Below are 18719 nucleotides of genomic sequence, written 5' to 3' on the forward strand. Positions count from 1 at the left end.
CATTTGTCTCTCCTGCTGCTTGTCTTGGGCAGGATGCAACGTGTGGCACTGTGTGCAAATAAACTCCCGTCAGTCTGTGCACTGAAGTCTCTTGGCTCTCAGCCTGCAAACTGCTGAGGTCCCCCAAAAGATGATTCAGATCCTTGTTGGAAATGTTCAGACCAGCCTTCATCAAAGCAATTTAGAAATAAAACCAATCCCAACAGGACAATTTAAATGTGTGCTTACTGAGGACCATACTGCAGCCCATCCAGCAGGCTGGAACCCCTCTGTTCTCCATTGGTATACTGCTGCAGTCAAAGTATTTTTTCACTGCTGTGTCAGCTGCACCTCTTGTCACCTGCTGCCTATGAAACATTGCTAGCAAGAAAAAGGAAGTGCCCAAAGTGGCTCAATGGAGACTGCAGGCAAGCTCTCAGCCTATCTGAAAAGCAGGCCATGGTGCTGAGCATCCTGAGCCTGTGAACTCTGCTCTCTGTTCACATTATTGTCACCGAGTTTACAGCACGAGGAGCTTCCAGTGTCTGCTCACACTTCTGTGCCCGTGGCGCAGGAAACTATTTCAGGCTCCAGGGCCGCCAGGCTGCTGCCTTTCACAGGCACTGCAGTCCCTAACAGCATAAAAAAGTCAGGGGTGGTAGAAGTTGGGTTTGGTTGCTGAGGTTGTAATCGAATTAAACGGGAGGATTGAGTTAGGTGGAAGGCGCTCCATCTCCCTGCAGAATGGGAGCTGGCCTGGCAGGCAGAGCTGGGCTATGAGCAGCAGTAGATTACATTTTTGTACATTAATGTAATCAAACGGAACACGACAGCAGCCTCGGCAGGAAGATGCAGCAATTTGAAATTTACATTATCTGCTCTCTTTAAAAATGGGAGGAGATTTTGCCATCATTCCATCGACAGAAAGCCTGATCCTCTAAACAAATGCTGGCTGCAGAGCTAGAAGAGATCAGGGTGACAATACATGGAGCTGCAGCTTGAGCTCTCTGACTGCCTCCGTAGGGTCCCACAGCGAGTCCCGCTGGGGAGCTGCAGGCTGAATCGGTCAGGGAGAAGCTGCCCAACTTCTGTCATTCTTCAGAGAGTCTGTACTTAGTGCACAGGACCTGATGGGTTCTTTTATATCCCAGCTGCCAATCATAGGAACCTGTCAGTGTGTTCAATGACAATCTCGTTGTGGTTTTTTTTTAATTCTATTCTGAACCTTAGACTAAAAACCTTCAAGTGTGGCAGAAAGGAATGTGAAAATGAAGGGCACTGCTAATACGTTTTGTGACAGCTTACTCTAAGAATATGAACTGTGCTTGTTTAACAGGCAATCTGAATCTTGAGAAGGTGATTTTCCTTGTCATTTGTAGGATCTCTTGGCCTGATTTTCTTTCTTCCGTGTCCTCCTGTGTGTTTATGGCTACAAATGCTGTTGACAGTCCTTAGTGCTCTGGGCTGGGCTCCTTCATGTATGTAAATGGAGAAGGAGAGGCACTGTGGCAGACCAGTTCATTTTTGCTCTCCTATTCTTAATAGCAATGAAATGGAGGGAGCGTGTGCTGAATTCTAAAACACCAGCTCTACAATAATCTGCTCACAGGTAGATTTATTCCTCACTTTTTTTTTTCTTTCTTTCTTTCTTTTTTTTTTTTTTTTAAAAGAAAAAGCCCTGAAGAGTATAAACCATTTGTTAAAGTTATTATTATTCAGCCATTTATTTATTTAGGCATGTATGTAATACCCTGCCAAGTTCCTGGCCTTAAGCATTCCTGCAGCAATGTATTCCACATTGTTCGGGGGGGGTGGGTGGAAAAAGAGCATTTTCCCTCACCAGTTTCTTCAGTTTCATGCAGATTTTAGCTTCCTGGCTGAAAATAGCCCCGTGCTCTGAGGGGAGGAGTGTTGCTGACCTAGGTAATAGCAGAATGTGGTCAATATTCCCATCATTATTTTGTCTCATTACTTGTCCATGTTAGCTGGTTTAATTGGCTTTGTGCCTGGTAGTTCAATGGACTCAGGGGGTGTCTTCCCACTTAGCTCAATGAATTTTTGATCAGGCCACAAATGAGGTCCTTCCGACAGAGCCTGCAGCCTGGACTCACCTCTGTCATCTGAGTCACCCATCGATCACCTCCTCTGCTGCTCAGCGGCCTTTTCCAGCGCTGAATACCTCTGCTTGCTGAGGGCTCACACTCCAAGCAGTCTCATCCTTGATGCTGCTCTCAGGCCATGCCAGCCTTTGCCCCATTTTCAGATCGGCCACATGTCTTGCCTTCTTATCAGGTACTGATGCTTCCCTTTCCCTCAGCCTTCTCAGATATTTCTTTCCCTTGGTGTATCTATGTATAGCTACCAAGCTAGACGGACCTTTTGGATGATTGACTGTGGTCATTTTTAACTTCAGAAAAGCCCGCGACCTATTTCCAATAGTGATTCATTGCTGGCCTCTCAGAAGAATTACTATTCCCAAAGATGCAGATAAGAGAGCCATGAGAGATTTTAAAAACGCCTAGGCAGGTAAGATATCTAATTCCCACAGAGAGCTAGGCACCTAACCTACTTACAGCTCTGGGGCTTGGTTTGTTTTTCTTTTTTTGCCCCAACACATTCCACTATATCAAGAGGTTTATGAATGTAGTTGAAAACCTGAGCTGTAGGCGTCTGAGAACATAAGCCCTGCTGAAAAGCAAAGGGGCACATACCCCAGAGTCATAGAGGTTCTGGTCCCAGTCCTTGCATTGCAGCTCGGGAGCATGTTGTCTGAAAGCTGAGTCATGGAATCATAGAATGGGTTAGAAAAGACCTTTAAGATCATCTGGTCCCACTGTCAGCCCACTGACCACATCCCTCAGTGCCACATCTCCACAGTTCCTGAACACCTCCAGGGATGGTGGCTGCACCACTTCCCTTGGCAGCCTGTGCCAATACATCACCGCTCTATCTGAGAAGAAATTTCTCCTCGTATCCAACCAGAACCTCCCTTGGCACAACCTGAGGCCGTTACTTCTTGTCCCTTCATGCTGGAGGCTCCTGTTGCTGCAAGCTGGCATCCATTGTGGGTTTACAGCTCAGTTCGTTGCAGGCAGAACTCAGTTCTAAATGTCTTTATCGTAGAGGTTTAAAGAAAGCCACACAGGAAAGACAGTCATTTGAGTTGTGCTAGAAAATATTTTTAAAAGTCTGTGTCACGTTGCCGTGGTGACAAAAGTTCTTAAAAGGATGAAGATTAAAGTCGAGGCTGAGAATGGTGGCATGGGGAGGGAAGGGGGGCTGTTGTCATGACAATGTGCACTCTGAGAGTGCAGGAGGCAAAATACATGGTGGTGGCAGGCTCTTTGGGCTTTATATATATCTGTAAACAGCTGCCACTTATACCAGCTTTCTCAGTCATAATTAGTCCTGCTATTTCACCTTTCTCAGCTGTAGATATTTTCCAGTAGACAAAAGTCTCTGAGGAGAAAAGGCTTGGATTTAACTTTAGCTTGGGCTTTCTGCTGCACCTTTTCTATGGCCCCGTATCTCATAACTGGAGAAGCACTTCCACTAGCCAGAAGCAAGCTGCCTGGGAGGAGTTAAATCACCTGGGGAGCAGGTAGAGGCTTGCAGATGTGCATCATGCTCTTGCAGAGCCTCACCAGCATTAGGCTGCTCAGAGGCCACTTCTCCCTGCTTCTGCTTTTGTGCTGCTGGGGCTGTTCCTGAGAGCACCTCCTTGGCTTAGAGGCCCCAGTCCGTGGATGGTCATTAAAACAACCAGCATCTGCAGATTTGGTCCAAACCTTTGTTTGAAGATTCCCATGCAAGTGGTTTTTCGCTTTTATCTGCCTAATTTTGCCCATCTAGAATAATGGAGAAAAGACATACACTGGAGATACTGAAGCATACTAGGTTCATATCAGCCGGGCCCCTCGAGACCTTCAAATGAAAGCTACTTCAGCAGCACAAAGGATTATTATATAAAGTGCAAAATCGACTTGGATATCTCCCCTAACACCTGGCACTCAGTGCACTCCCCTCAAACTCGCTGCTGTTCCAGGCAGCCCTGTGACAGGCACCCTTCTGAGCATTGAACCTAATGAATTATGGTCTCGGTTCTCCTCTCACACTGACTCAAGGCAGCATCAGCATCTCCACTGACACCGCTTATGTCATTTGGTGCAGAGCAAGCATAAAAAGAGAATCAACCTCAAACTCTTGCCTCCATCTAAAACTTGATCTTCTGGCTGTAGTTTTCCCTGCTGGCACAGCAAAAAGCAGGCAATACCAAATCCCGCACCACCTCAAACTGTCAGGCACATCCCTGAGTCTGCACGCTGCTTGCAGATGTAGCTGTGCACCACAGATGATTTCCCAACTCCAGTCCATCTGCTCTGTGCTGCCTGGTGCTTTCTGCGTTGTCCCAGTGCAATCTGGATCCTGAAGCTCTCTCCTTGCTGTACTGTTGTGCCATTATGCCAAACACAGTGTGATCAGCACAGCCCAAAGCAGTCTGACCCAAAGGTGATCCTTTGCGTGGGACTTCTGCTTCTCAGTATGCTCTGATGTTTAAATAAGGACAATTGCATTCCCTTACTTAATTTTCCCTTCTTCCCAGGCCCACTTTTAGCTGTCAGCAGTCCAGTCTGTGCAACAGTTGCCTCAGAAATTCAAGGTTTGTCTTTATATAGCACAAACAGCATTTCTTTTATTCATCACTCAGAACAAAACGTATGGCCTGTCAAGTTACTCAAGACAACAAGCCTTTCGCATTAAAATTAGCTTGTGTTCTGGCACAGCTTAAATGTGGCATCGCTGGAAGAGTAAAATAGTTGGAGAGGGAAAGAGCAAGTAGAAGGGTTGATGATGCATTCCTCCCCGTCATTAGCTGAGGTCTGTTGTGTTCCTTTGCTAAAACGTCGTGTTTCCCAATGGTGTGTATTTAAACAACAGGCTGAATTTCTTGAGGAGCTGCTCTCTCTCTCAGCTCTGGTTTCTTATGTGTCTTTAGCAGTATCTGAACTCTCAGAGCTTTGGCCCTACGTGCTCCCGTGGCTTCTGTGCTCCAGTGCTCCAATGTGCACAGTGCTGCGTGTGCCCCCTGCAAGTTGTTTGGCTCTCTCCTCCCTCCAGCTCTCCAGGGTGGATCTGCATATCCAGGCTTCCCAAAACCACTTCAGAGCCTCTGTGAGGAAAATGCATCTTCACCTCTGTTACGTACAAAGTCAAGTGCAGGAAAGAAGAATAAAAGACATCTCAACTTGCTTGCAGCTCAGCTTGCAAAGAGTCTTCTTAACTGTGAGTGGAAATGTATATTTCCTCACAACAGAACAACCTTAACTCTGCCCCCCTAGTGTACTCAGAATAATACAGACCATACTGTTTGGGCTCTTTTGAGATTTTTTAGGATCTTTTGATTTTTAAGCCGTAAATTAAGAGTGGATTCTTTGCTTTCCATGAAGCTGGAGCAGTGTCACAGGTACTTGATGACCCACAGGGATTTATCACAGCTTGCCTTGTCTGTGGTGTGGCTGCGGACACCAGAACTGGCTTGGGACCAGCAGGCTTTCTTAGTTTGGATGCAGCGCTACAGAAATCCTGCTATATTGCCTGTAGAGGTAGTGAAGGGCAACAAGCAGTTTCACTGCTCTCCTGTGGTGCAGAATCTGTTTGTAAACCTGGTGGATGCAAGGCAGCTCTGTGCAGAGCCAGCATTCAGCTGAGTGACGGTGCCTGCTGCTAGCTGTGTCTGGCAGGGTGTCTAGCTCCAGCTCAGCCACGCTGGCTCTGAACAGAATCATTGCTCCACCTCTGTATGGCAGTCCCCAGGCTCACAGGAGAACCTTTTTGTTTCACACACAGCACCTCCAGTACGTGCAGAGCCAACAGGGATCTGCAGTTGCAGACCTCAAACAGACAGACACACTGATGCAACGTTGCTTTCAAGGATCTAAGAAATTCTATTGACTGTTGGTTTGGAAAGCCACAGTGAGTTATATGCCAACACGCAACGATCAAACGTACAGCTTTGCCTTGACTCAGAGCCCTTGTTTCACTGCTAGAGCCAGATTCCCATCTCTCCAAGGTGTCTTTGATTTCTCCCAGCTCAAACATTCAGGACAGAGGAATCCTACTGCATTACGGAGCCAAGTGAGGAGTGCTGCACAATTTGGGGCTGACAGGATTTTGGACTCATACTATTAGAATGCTGATAGGTTGCCTGTTCAGTATATGCTGGATTTCCAAGATGGAGACCAGAGATGATTTTGTTGAGAAAAGTTTCATTCCTTTTACTTTCCCCAAGCTGTCCCTTTAACAAGTGCTGCAAGGAGCCCTTTGACTGGAGGCACAAAGTCACCTTTATAGCAGGGATTCTGAAACCACAGTTTGTTTTGGATAACCAAGTACCAGAACTATTAGCTCTATCAGAAAAAGCACTTGGAAGCAGGTGCTTCTAAGCTTGAATCCATGCTGCTGCTTCTGCTTCTTCTTCCTCTTCCTCCTTCCTTCTTCCTCACTCCCTTTTTCCAAATCACAAACAGCTGAAAGCTGGAAAGCACAAGCAGTTCCAGTTGTGATGCTCTGGGACCCAGCTGGGGTTGTGATATGACAGGACAATAAAGCCCCGAGTGTTAACAAGGAAAACCAGAGAAGTACCAATTACCATTCATGTTCCTTTGCTTCTGGTTCAGCTATTCTAGAATGTTTCTCCCATCTCTCCCTGGTGAGCTGTATTTGCTTATAGACTGCACTGCGGCCCTGGCTGAGACCCTCTGCAGCACTCTTCTGGATTTAGTATTCCCTGCTGTACAGGGATCTATTTACAGCAGGAGCTTCTCAGCGGAAGGTGTTCGTTCTACCCTTGCATAGTTACTCCTATATGATGCAGGACAAATGTTTCTTATTTTTCTCTTGAATGTGAATGCAAATCTATTTCAAGGAGTAGGAATGAGCTGGTAGCTCCTGAGACTGACGTTTTAAATTGGATTTGTGTCACCTGTGGTCCAGACCTTTACAGCTGGAGTTCATTAGCTAGCTCACTTTACAGGTAGCAGAGACTTCTGAGTTGTGCTGCTTCACCTTTTCAGGCCTACAAGTACTGCAGACCAGATGTTTTGCCTTCAGGAGGTGTGTTTCAATCTCCAGTTCCACGGAAGGTGAGCTGAATTCACCCTTTAGTGCTTGAGAGGAGGCAGTAGGAACTTGTGGCAGAAGTAAAGCACTTTGTTGATGCAGTAGAATAAAGGCTTGCTGCCCTAGCCTGACCAGAATAGATCCCAAGCATAGAATAAGCTCAATTTCCATCTACGTTTCCTCTAAAGCATCCATTTCCTCAGGCTCTTCGCTACTTATATTAAAAGAAGAAAGGTACCTTCTAAACCTGATGGGGTCTCTCCTTGTCTCTGGCTGGAGTTTCCTGGGCTATGGGAGGGCTGGAACTCTTTAAGAAATGTACATAGATGGGAGAGGAGAAGTTGTTGGTGCAGTAAGACCTTGATAATGCGTAAGGTCTGCTGGGTGATCCATCTGCAGACTGCTGCTCTGGCTTCATTAGAAGCCTATGGCTGTCATTGCAATAGACTGGATTCACTTTGGGTCATCTAATTGAGAATGATTGTTTCTGTGAAGGGGGGGAAGGGAAAAAGATGAAACCAGTAGGAATTATTTTTTATGAAATATGTGTTCAGCTTCGATACTGACCTATTGAGTCAGCACTGAGACTTGGATTTCTTAGAACAGGCTTTCGTGCTGGATTTGGGATATTTTCTTCTTTTCAGCTCAGAAATATCATTAGAATATCATTAGAATGGTCTTTCTCCTGCTAAGGGACACTGTGGACTCCAGCTGCAGCTTGGATGGAGTGGAAATAATGGGGTTTAGAAGCTGTTATCCTCAGCATTCATCATTCAGGTTTCCTGCTTTCTTCTGTGGCTCCCTCCTGGTCAGGATTGAGCACATCAGCTTCTAATGCATATAACCTCATGGCATCTTGATTAGGTAGAGGCGTGTTAATGTCTAGTGTGGAAACAAGCATTGAAATTGAACAGCTAGCTCTGACAACAGAGTGATGAGACAATTTAGGGCGCTGAACTGACCAACATTATTCCTTTCCTTCATAACACCAGCTTTTTGCCTTTTTAGCTGCTTGAACTGACTCACTTAGGCTGGTGCCTGATAGTGGCAAGAGTGGCAGGTTCATGCTGCCATGAGTGGCTGCAAAGACTACTCCTGTAAGAGCAGCAAGCAGTGACATGGACCTAGCCATGCAGGCACATAGCATGCTTATGGCCAGATCACCCACTTCAGATACTTCCCTGATGCACAGACAACCTCAGGGTAATCACTTTCTCCTTCAGAGGTGATTCTTGGCAGCTAAGCTAACCCAATGAACGTGCCCACCTTTCTGCACAGGGATTCTGGGGCTGTTCAGCTCTCAGGAAGTTCTGGTGCGCTTCTCCCTGCAGTTTTGGCCACCAATATAAGGGTAGAAATGTGGCAATGAGGCTGCGCTATCCAGCCTCATCTGATTCGCAGTAGTTGTGTTTACTCCCCATGTTCCTCTGCTTTTTGTTTCCTTCTATTAAATCCAGCTAAGACACTGTCTCGCTAAGATGCAGAGCACCCAGGCTGCATGTGCTTTCAGACCATAGGGAGGTCTCTGGAGATGACCCAGCTGACAGCTATGAGCCTGTCTGCTTCATTCACACACATCTGGCCACATATTTCATTCCTCCAGCAGCAGCATTGCTGTGTGAGGGGAGCAGTGATTACCATTTCTCCAGGCAAAGCTCTTGGGCAGGAAGCCATGGAGCATGGCTGTCAGGCCTCCATCCTTCCTTGATTTGCCATGTGGGAGAGAATGTCAGGTGTGCTGGGGTCTCTGTTTTCAGGGTGATGTTGAAGTGAGAGCATTTGCCTCGTGGTGGGTGACCAAGCTGTCTTCTTTGTGCATCCCTGCAATCCATTTTCACTGGAGAGGCTGCTCTCTCCTGTAGAGGCATGCTTTAATCATCAGATTCTGCAGCGCAGAGCCACTACATTCAGTCTGTGGCTGTGCTGATCTGCTCTGGATGCTGCAGAGGTGGCAAAGCCTGTCCTGCATTGAGTTTTTGACAGAAACCTCAAGGCTGCATCCAGGCACTCAACTGTGTTAATGGGTAGAGAGACCAGAAGTGGCCTCTGTGCTGAGTCACACAGGGTGACCATGTTCTCCAGAACCAGCCTTTCCTTCTCACTGTGGCATGCTGCAAGGTAAGAAAAGCCAAACCTGAGCAGCTATGTAGCTTAGAACAGAAGTGTGTCTAGCTGTCATCACAAAGCTGGGCATAAAGGAGCCAGTAAACAGTAATCCATTAAAGTAATTCTTGACTTCAGATGTGACTTTGGTGATGGAGCACCCAGTTTCCACAGTGTGTCCTGCTCATGACTAGTACTATGGACAAGAGGGCTGTAAACAGTCTTGGCACCACAGAGCTGGCTGCAGAGCTCTGGTTGCCATTCCCTTTATCCAGGTTTCTGATTGTCCTTGCTAAGGGCTGTTTAGTAGCTCTGGCATTTTTTCTTTTCCTTACGCTTCATGTAAGCGCCATTTTCTTTCCTCCATGTCAGACTGGAGCGGTACAGCAGCTGCTACAAAAAATAGTTGCATCACAACCTCTTCTAGAAACTTCTGCTGAGTTGATGGCCATTCTTCCTGTCATTTGATGCTTCCAGAGACTGCATCCAACATCCAATTAAAAGACAGCTTCTGCCATTGGTCAGTGCATCGCATGTATTCAGCAGGAGCAGAAATCAAAGAAGGTCACTGCGGTTAAAAAGATGTAATGATGGAGTTTATTTCGGAGGCGTGGCTGATGTTCTGGAAATATTTGCAACCCGTATCTTCTGTAAGAGGAGTTATGGAGCCTTCAATATAAATTGAAGGCAGAAATCAAAGGGCAACAGGGGCGAGTGAATACAATTTTGTATTTTGGTTTTTAATCTTTTTTTCAGCTGGTTCTGCTCGCATACAGTGACTGACCTGAGCTAGGCTGATGCAGCCTTTCCCGTTACATTAGCAAGGCTCTTGACCCTGATACTGCATCTAATTTTGCTGGGTTGGGTGGTTGGCTGGGGAGCTGCCATCTAATCTGCTCCTGGTTGTCCCCTGCAGATCTTCCACATGACCTACGATCTGGCCAGTGCAGTTGTGCGGATCGTGAACCTGATTGGGATGATGCTGCTGCTGTGTCACTGGGATGGCTGCCTCCAGTTCCTCGTGCCTATGCTGCAGGACTTCCCTGATGATTGCTGGGTATCCCTCAACCGCATGGTGGTAAGTGCTTGCCCCTCATGCTTCCTAAGCCACTGCTCACAGCATCACCTCCCAGCCTTCCATCTTCTTCCACCTCCTTTAAGGGCCTTCGTCCGCTATCCATCAGGCGCTGGTAAAGCCACTGTGGGCATGGGGACTCTTTGGGGACAATCTCAACAACAGGAGAGTGTCGGGGCTGCAGAGGAGGAACCAGGCAACAGAGCCCCTGCAGCAGAAGGCAAGAGCCAGGCTCCCCCTCCTGGCAGGAGACAGCAAAGAGCAAGAATTAAGGTGTCTTTCTGCTGAGGTCTGGGCATACAGAGTCAAATGGGGGTCTTAGGGCCCTGGCTGGGTCTGACCCATAAGATCCTAATTCCCATTGCTGGCCTCAAGGAAACCATTCAGCCAGCTGCTCCATTTCCACTTGAAGGATGAGTGTGATCACACTACATTCTGCACAGTATTGCAATAAAGTAGCTGAAACAGACTGCCATGCCACGGTTTGGCCTCCCCTTGTAGGAACTATGGCCAGACTTCCCAGTGAGGTCCCAAGCTGTGCACTGTTGCTGGGAGGGAGAATTATACCATATGGTACGTGCGCAGGGATTTCATGGTACCTTTCAGCCATCTCACTGAGCATTCAGGATCTTTTATTCAAAGGGACAATGTCCAGTTGATTAAGCAGCAAAAACTGACAAAGCTTAAAAAATTGCCTCTTATTGCAGCTCTTAACCTCTAGATTTCCCCAGCCAATTTCTTCTTTAAAAAAAATTATATATATATAAAATATCAGGCACTCAGGCAGAACAGAACAAATGCAAAATGTATAAAAGAACTGCCAGCTTCCATGGCTTCCACATGCAGAGCTGTGGGCACACGCTGCCCATGCCTGAGATGAGTGAGCAGCTGTCAGAAGTCCTCTGTTTGGGGGCTTGTTTGTTTATTTCTTCCCTCTGCAATAATCGTTCATTTCCTGCTGTTGAAAGGTGTCAGACTGACAGTTCTGGAGACTACAGCCCTTTATTTATCTACAGCAGAAGAGCAACCCAAGCAGCAGCTGCCCTGTCTTCCCTGTGCTGCTTTTTTATTATTTATATGACAGAAGCAATGGAAGATTAGGGCCCCATTGTGCTTGTGCTATTTGGGTTCAAAAGGACATACAGCTCCTTGTCCTGGAGAGCTCAGAGCTGCTGACAAATCATCCCCATCAGATGAAGTGACTTGGCTGTGGAATCCTTGCAGGACAGTTCTGGAGCAGAAGATTTGAGCTGTGTTTCCCTATTCCTAATGTACTCCATCCTAATAATTCCTTCTCCTTCCACTTACTATGTTCGGTCTTCTTGCCAAGGAACTGCTTACTAACCAAATGGTCATTGAGCATATGTTTTTGTGCACCGAAAGCTGGGGTGAAAACCACAGTTCAAAGGATTACCACCTCATATTCTTACTGCATAGGCTGCACGCCTTTCTTAGCTGCAAGTCTGAGGAGAGACAGGGAAGGATGCAGAGGGCTCAGCAGAGTCTCCAGGAGAGGCAGGATAGAAACGCTCTATTCAGAGCAGGGCTATGCCAGGAGAGGACTCGTGCTGCAGTACTTGTCTTCCAATCCTTAAGAGCCTGTGAAGCTGGGAATTAAATTTGCCTGGTGTGATTTTTTTTTCCCCCTTGGCTTCTCGTCTGCAGCTCAGTCACCCTAATTTTTTTCACTTCATAAAAGTGAAAAAAGTGATGATCTCAGTGTCTGTCTCAGAAATGGAACTGCAGGAAAATGGGATGAAGAACTGGAGAGATGGTTATATGTTCCACCTATAATTTTGGTGGCTTCTATTCAAATGTTGTTCAGGAAAATGCCAGCCCCAAAATAGCTTGTTTTAAGAACATATAAAAAAAGTATATCTGGAATCAGATAGTTTCTTCTCACAATAAGGTTCTGTTCTCTTATTTCTTGAGAAGGCTTCCAAACATGTCACTGGTAGCCTGTCCACTAGAGATGGAAGTGAATAGCGTAATTAGTGCAACAATTTCCTTGTAGTCCATAGGAAAGTAATGGGAAAGTCAGGAAACAGTAATAAACCAACAGCCTGGGCTGTCCTCAGGATTTGGTGCAAGGGTATCTGTGCTTTGTGTGCAGAATGGCTTTGTGTGAGAGCTGTGATGGACACGGGTAGGAGGTGGCAGCACAGCATGGCTTCTCTCAGTGCCAATTGGAAAGTTGGATTTGGGGTCTTTTAGTTCTGACCTAGTCACACCTGTGAGGGGAGAAGTATTCTTGGTGCACAGCTGCCATGACTGCATGTAGGAGCCAAAAAGCTGGGATGGGACCACTGTAGGTAAAAAAAGTAAATGAGTCTTGTGAAGCTGCTGCATCCAAGGGGAGGTGAACATGAGATGCCAAATGCTTTGTGGGCTTTCTCCTTGAGTGCTGTTCATGCACCGTGCCAGAGTTTCCCACCTAGCCGCTTGGCAGTCCATAAAACAGCTCTGACTCCGATGCAGTGGGAAAAGAAGATTCATCACCTCCCATCTGCTTCCTAAAGGTTTGATCCTCTTCCAGGGAATCTGTGAAGCATCTGGTGTTGCCAAAATCATATCAGGGGCTCGATAAATCCATGGGTCCAGTTCCTCTTGTTATTTTCTATGTGTTTCATCCTTCATCTTTAGCAATTGTAGGAATGTATCTTTTCCTTCTTCCTGAACTGACTCTGAAATGGCAGGGATGGATGTTTTTGGTATTAATTGCTCAGCCCTAATCTCAAGGGCTTTGGCGTTAGCTTCCCTACAGGGCACTTTATTAAAAAGGGAAATGCTCGTGAGTCAGCTCCAGTGAGGCATATGTGCAGGCAGCATCTCCCCACGACGACCCTTGCCTGGCAGCTCCTCATTGGAGAAATCTGAGCTCTGCTGAGACCCAAAAGCTGCTGGAAACACGTGGCTTGCTCTCTTGGGTGTTGTGCTGAACTGATAAACCCAGCAGGGAAGGCAAATATCCCCATGTCAAATGCAGCGACCTTGCATAGGAAATACTAATCATCTTCCCTTCTACCAGAAGGAGAGTATCCCTCCCCTTTGAGCATACAGCCCCCAACCCATGACACATTTTTTGGTGCTGCTGATGGAAAGTAGGAAGAGAAGCTGGTTCAGCATGTAGGGTGGAAGACAGAACAGTCCTGAATGAATCTCCTGGGTGATTCCTAACTCCTGCCAAGCCTCAGATCCAGCAGCTCCCTCACACTTTCACTCAGTAGGCTTATGAAGTTGTGCAGTCAATGTTCATGGTTTATAAAATCTTTTAGGGAGCAGCTGCAAAAATAGAGCTGCTCCACAATAGTGCATTGGGTGCATTGACTATCCCAGAGAAGGCAAGGTGATAGTCATATCTAATGTCCAGCATCCAGGGAGTCCAGTTAGGAGCAGCAAGATATGGGACCAAAGGCTAAAGCAAAATTCAAGACCTGCCAGGGTTTGGAGCTGGGCAGATGTGCAGCCCTGACATAGCTCACACAAGGACTGGATGGCCAGACTGAGCTCTGGTGGAGCTCCAGGATCACTGGGGTCATGGATGGGGGTCCTACAGCGACCTGGGGTAATGAAGACTTTCTGGTGCACTCAGAGTCCTGAGAAAATCTTCTAGAAGGAGAAAGCCATGCAAAGCTCACCCTGGAAATAAGCCCAGAACAGGTAGGTGCTATCCAGTGTGAAGTTTGACCCACCATCTTCATTTCTGGTCCCACTACTGCTGTCCTGTGTTTTCCCTGCCTAGCAGTTGTGGTGCTGTCCAGGGGAGGGCAGTGATGCTCAGAGGCCTTATTCTGCAGCACAGCACAAAATGGTGTGCAGCAGCAAGCCTGGAGTTTGCTCTGCGGGCACATAAGATCATTGCTGAGCCAAATGTGGGAGTTCACAAAATGTACTTCTGGGCTGATGGTCTCAGGTGTGAATGACCTGTAAACTGCAGCTCATCTGACTAGGATTATGCATGGAAGGGGGTTGGATGCTGAATGAAATACTCTCTCTCACTACAGACAGGCTCTTAAAACTTAGAAATGTTAGTGGCGTATATGGCAGGCATAATGGTGTGCCCATGGATTGTGCCCCTAGCCCAAGAATTTACCAGTGCTTTCCAGCCTTTTCACTGCTCTTTTTAGTCCTGTCCAGTGGGAGTTCAGCAAGATGCACTCAGATGTCAAGCATGATCAAGCAAAATCCTGTGAGACCCCGTACTGCTCCTTTAGGTGCTTCTCTAAGGTACTGCCGAGCCCAATGCTGCCTTTGAAGAGTACTTCCAAGTATTCAAAGTAGAGATATGAGCAGAGGCATTGAAGTCCAGACACTAATCCCAAAGAAACCCTTACGGTCCTGCCAGTGTGGGTGTTAAAAACAAGCTAGTTCGAGAAAGCACTTCAAAGTAATTTTAACTCCCATTTGCAAATGCTCATAGTGCCTGGCATGCATCTGAGATAACGTCCCTCTTGACGATGTTCAAGCACAGATCTATAGCTCCATTTTAGCTCGCTTTGAGATTGGGTTAAGGAGGAGCCATGTTCTTTCTGCAATTTGAAGGCCTCATTTACCTACTGTAATGCAACATTTTAGCCACTGGGGTGTATTTGTAGTATAGTCCTCCCACTGTAAGGACTGGTTTGGTGTAGGGGCAAGCTGTATCAGGGCACTGTGGTGCTTGTGCCCATGTTTGGAACCAGTGCTACTTGACTGACACAAAGTTTTACATTCTTGACCTGCTTGTTTATTCTGTGGGAAACAAAGGGGTGTAGAGTAGGTCTGAAAAATAAAGATATACAGGGACCTCTAAGGAAAGAGTCATTGCAAAGACTGTGCCATGAGGATCCAGTGCTCTTTACAGATGCTCAGAGGTTGTGTCCCAAAGGTAACTGCTTTGGAAGGCTCTTCCTTCATGGAATTGCCTCTCTTTCAGCAGTCCTTGATCTCTCCTCCCAGCAGGCCATGCTGCTCATGACCATTGTAAACACCCTGTGTTTGCTCCAGTTCTTGCCCCTCAGCCTGTCATTACTCAGCCTGGCACAAAGCAGGCTGTCCTCACAGGGAGCCGTGCTGCTGATGGAAACTGAGGTCATTGCTCATAACTACAGGGTTCCCAGGGAGCTGGAAGCGTTTCTGCAGGCTGCTGGGGCTTGGTGGTATTGGACATCATGGGTTTGGATGACTAATTTGTACACTGCAAGCCTCCTACACCCAAAAGTTTATTGGGAACTATTGGCTCCTGCTTATTTGGGTGGGAACCAAATCTAGGGTGTTTTAGTGACTTGCCTGCTCCTGAACAGCAAGTTGCTAGAACAGCTTTCAAGACTTGAATCTGACGATGCCCAGACTCTCCCCTTTGACCATTCACAGCCATGAAAGACCCTGGCAGCCAGGATCCTGATGTCTGAGCCTCCAGCTCAGCTGATCTTTTTCTGTCTTCCCAGATTCCCTTCGGAATTTCAGCTCAGCATTTCTTTTCTCCCTGCCCTCAATTCTGTTACAGAGATGTGCTGCCCTGTTAAACTACTGCCACACTGAACTCAGAAGGCAGCAGCACCTCCACAGTATCATGGGAAAGGTATTTGCTTTGAGAGCCTTCTGGCTAAGAAGTAGAACTGGCCTGAGAGGGCAAGGAGAGAAGAAATCATACTCCTCTCTATCAAGCCAAGCACTCACCTCTGTCCTTTCTCTGCCAGACTTACCTATTGGCTCTGTAATAGAAAGGCAGGCTGGGGCATGCTTAACCACTGTGTCGTGGATTGCTGCTTTTCTCAGTTGGTGTTTAGTGCTGGGACTGACTCTCCTTGCCTTGTCAGGCTTCACTCAGGGAGCTGCATTAAGGCCTGTATAAGCATCAGAGTTGCAGGTGTTCTTTGCCTTCTCCTGTAGCTGATTCCCCTTTGGGCTGCAGCTTCTCACACACAGGGGCAAGCTGCCTGCATTCCCAGGAATAGAGACCCCAAAGGCACATTATCTTTCCTGCAGGCTCGGGGAGATTTTTCCAGTGCAGGAGGTGAGCTGGTTCCTGCTTTGTTAGGGAGGTGAGCCCAGACAGCCTGGCGCCAGTAGGGAGCCATCCCTCCTGGGACCCTGGATGTGCTGCTGCTTCTGTGTCCGCTTTGCTGTCACTTTCGTTGCTTTGCCCTTCTTGTTATAGTGTGAATCAGGCCTGCTTGCATAATGTAACTGGATATGGCTAAGGTAACACTGTCGCCTGTCTTTGTCCACATGCTTATCTCCTACCCAAGCATTAACACTCTCGAGAGGTTCCAGCTCTTTGCCACAGCTCACAAACATTAACAGTGCTCTTTGGTTCTGTTTACTACTTGTCAGCTAACTGAAAAATTTCCATCAACGTTAGTGACACCCAGAGAGCTGTTTTTTGTAGACAGGTCATCAGCCATCCACCTGACTGTGATAAGATCCCTCCAGGGAGGCATCCAGTAAACTGCAGGGCTCCCCGCATCGCAGGTCACCAGTGCTGAGCCTGCTGTGTCTCTCTGCACGGAGTTCACAAAAGTATTGCTCACCTGTCTGATGAGCCCCAAACCAGGTCTTCTGCACAATGACCTTCTGAGTTGCTGTGCTGTATATATCTGCACAGCTATATCCAAAGTGTATATCCAGCACCTTCCTAGGAACAGGAAGAAGACTGATGAATGTATAGATTATGTGCTGTGATGAATGTCACTGTAGCAGTGGCATTGTTTCACGTCTTCTAATAGCAGTGTGTGATGACAGTGCATTTACTTTACAAGGTTTTGTGGCAAGGACTTGCTGGCATACAGTACCCACAAGATAGTAAATGTACCTTGCCGTTCCAGGAGCTCAAAGTAATCAGAGTAGTCATGAAACTTATATTGTGCTTTTCTCCCTTTTGCATGATGTAATTGCTGAGGTGCTTCTGCTGTTCATTGCGGTGGGAGAGCACAGCATGTCTGAAGGAAGCCATTGACTTTAACTGGCTTCTCACTATGGTTTATTGCATCTCTCAAATGAGGCCATTTGTAGTTTGTTCAGCTCCTTGAAAAGGCCCAGTTTGACCCTGCAAAGAGCTCTCTGCCTGGACATTATCATCTTAATTTTCTGCCCTCCCCATCTCTTCAGGTAATGACCAGAGACCCTGGACATTTCATAAAGTGCTGTGGAGTGATTTTCCCTGCTTTGCGGTGTCACTGCTGGAAGGTTTGCTCAGACTCTCTTCTGGCAGTTCTCTGAAAAATCCATTTCTCAGTGGAGTGACTGTTTGCATCAGTCCCTTTCCCACACATGGGTCATTTTGAACACATCGCAGTGCATCATCTCAGTGTATCCCTGGTTAGCCAAGTGCCAGCCAGGCTTCCTTTCTGGAAGCTGTGCTGGAAAAAAACACACGGAGTCTGTAAAAACCCTGACCAAAGTCAGTTACTGTCAGATGACTGAATGCAGGGTTTATATATATACCCAGTGTGCCCAACACTTCTAAGCCATCACATTGTTTGTTTAAAACATAGAGGTGCTTTAAATATGGACTTTGTGTCTAACGTTAGGTATCGTTTTCTGAAACGTGTTCATCTCAGTGAATGTCCTGTCCCACTGCTAAAGCTTTGTCTGTCTATCTGTCTCTTTAGAATGACTCCTGGGGGAAGCAGTATTCCTATGCGCTGTTCAAGGCAATGAGTCACATGCTCTGCATTGGGTACGGGCAGCAGGCGCCTGTTGGCATGTCAGATGTGTGGCTCACTATGCTGAGCATGATTGTCGGTGCCACCTGCTATGCCATGTTCATCGGCCATGCCACAGCCCTAATCCAGTCTCTGGACTCCTCGCGGCGTCAGTACCAGGAGAAGGTAAGGATTGGGTTTTGCAACCCTTATCTCACCTAGGGGTGGTTTACACATGGTCTGGAGGAGATCAGGGCTATGAGCGACTCACACGGGAGGCCAGAAGTGCAATGCCTTTGTTACTACTGTAGTTTATTGGTGTTTCATAACTATTCTTGTTTACCCAATAGAACCTTAGAAGGATGTAGATGCAAGATCACGTGAGTAGCAGTAGGGCAAGTGGTGGACTCTTTTTGTCTCTGACTGTTTTAGATTGGCATTATCAATGTCACTGGTATCTAAAACTGTAAGTCACTTTCTGACATCTTCTTTTCAAACCCTGACTAAATGTGCAGCTTTTGTTTAGCAAACACTTCCTTTAAAAGTATCCAGATTAATTACATTAGTGCTTATGAGTGAAACTACATAACAAAAGCACGGCTCAAAGCTCAGGAGCACCAGGTAGGTTCCCCAGGTAGCTGTCAAATTAACTGCAGTTGTTGAGTTGCATAATGCAGGACACAGATAGAAATGTCACCACTGATCAGATTACCACTGCAATTAGCAGTAGCTTCTGGTGGTGGGCCTGAGGTGATGCTGCAAGTATGTGAGATGTTATGGAGCAAACAGGGTCACTCACCATGATTCAGCTGATGATG

At 46.9% G+C, this 18719-nt stretch overlaps 1 protein-coding gene across 2 annotated transcripts in view; it reads left to right on the plus strand.

Moving 5' to 3' along the window:
* HCN4 (hyperpolarization activated cyclic nucleotide gated potassium channel 4) overlaps nucleotides 1-18719 on the plus strand; it is a 97195-nt gene that overhangs the window by 46695 nt on the left and 31781 nt on the right. Inside the window, exons 3-4 of one of the 2 annotated variants that reach the window (XM_072345888.1) lie at nucleotides 10118-10279; nucleotides 17869-18087. In XM_072345888.1, coding sequence (XP_072201989.1) covers nucleotides 10118-10279; nucleotides 17869-18087 — 381 coding nt within the window. The remainder of the gene's footprint in view (nucleotides 1-10117; nucleotides 10280-17868; nucleotides 18088-18719) is intronic. The other variant, XM_072345889.1, reaches the window with a different exon arrangement.

The sequence above is a fragment of the Excalfactoria chinensis genome, chromosome 10 (assembly GCF_039878825.1).
Source record: "Excalfactoria chinensis isolate bCotChi1 chromosome 10, bCotChi1.hap2, whole genome shotgun sequence".
NCBI classification, from domain to species: Eukaryota; Metazoa; Chordata; class Aves; order Galliformes; family Phasianidae; genus Excalfactoria; species Excalfactoria chinensis.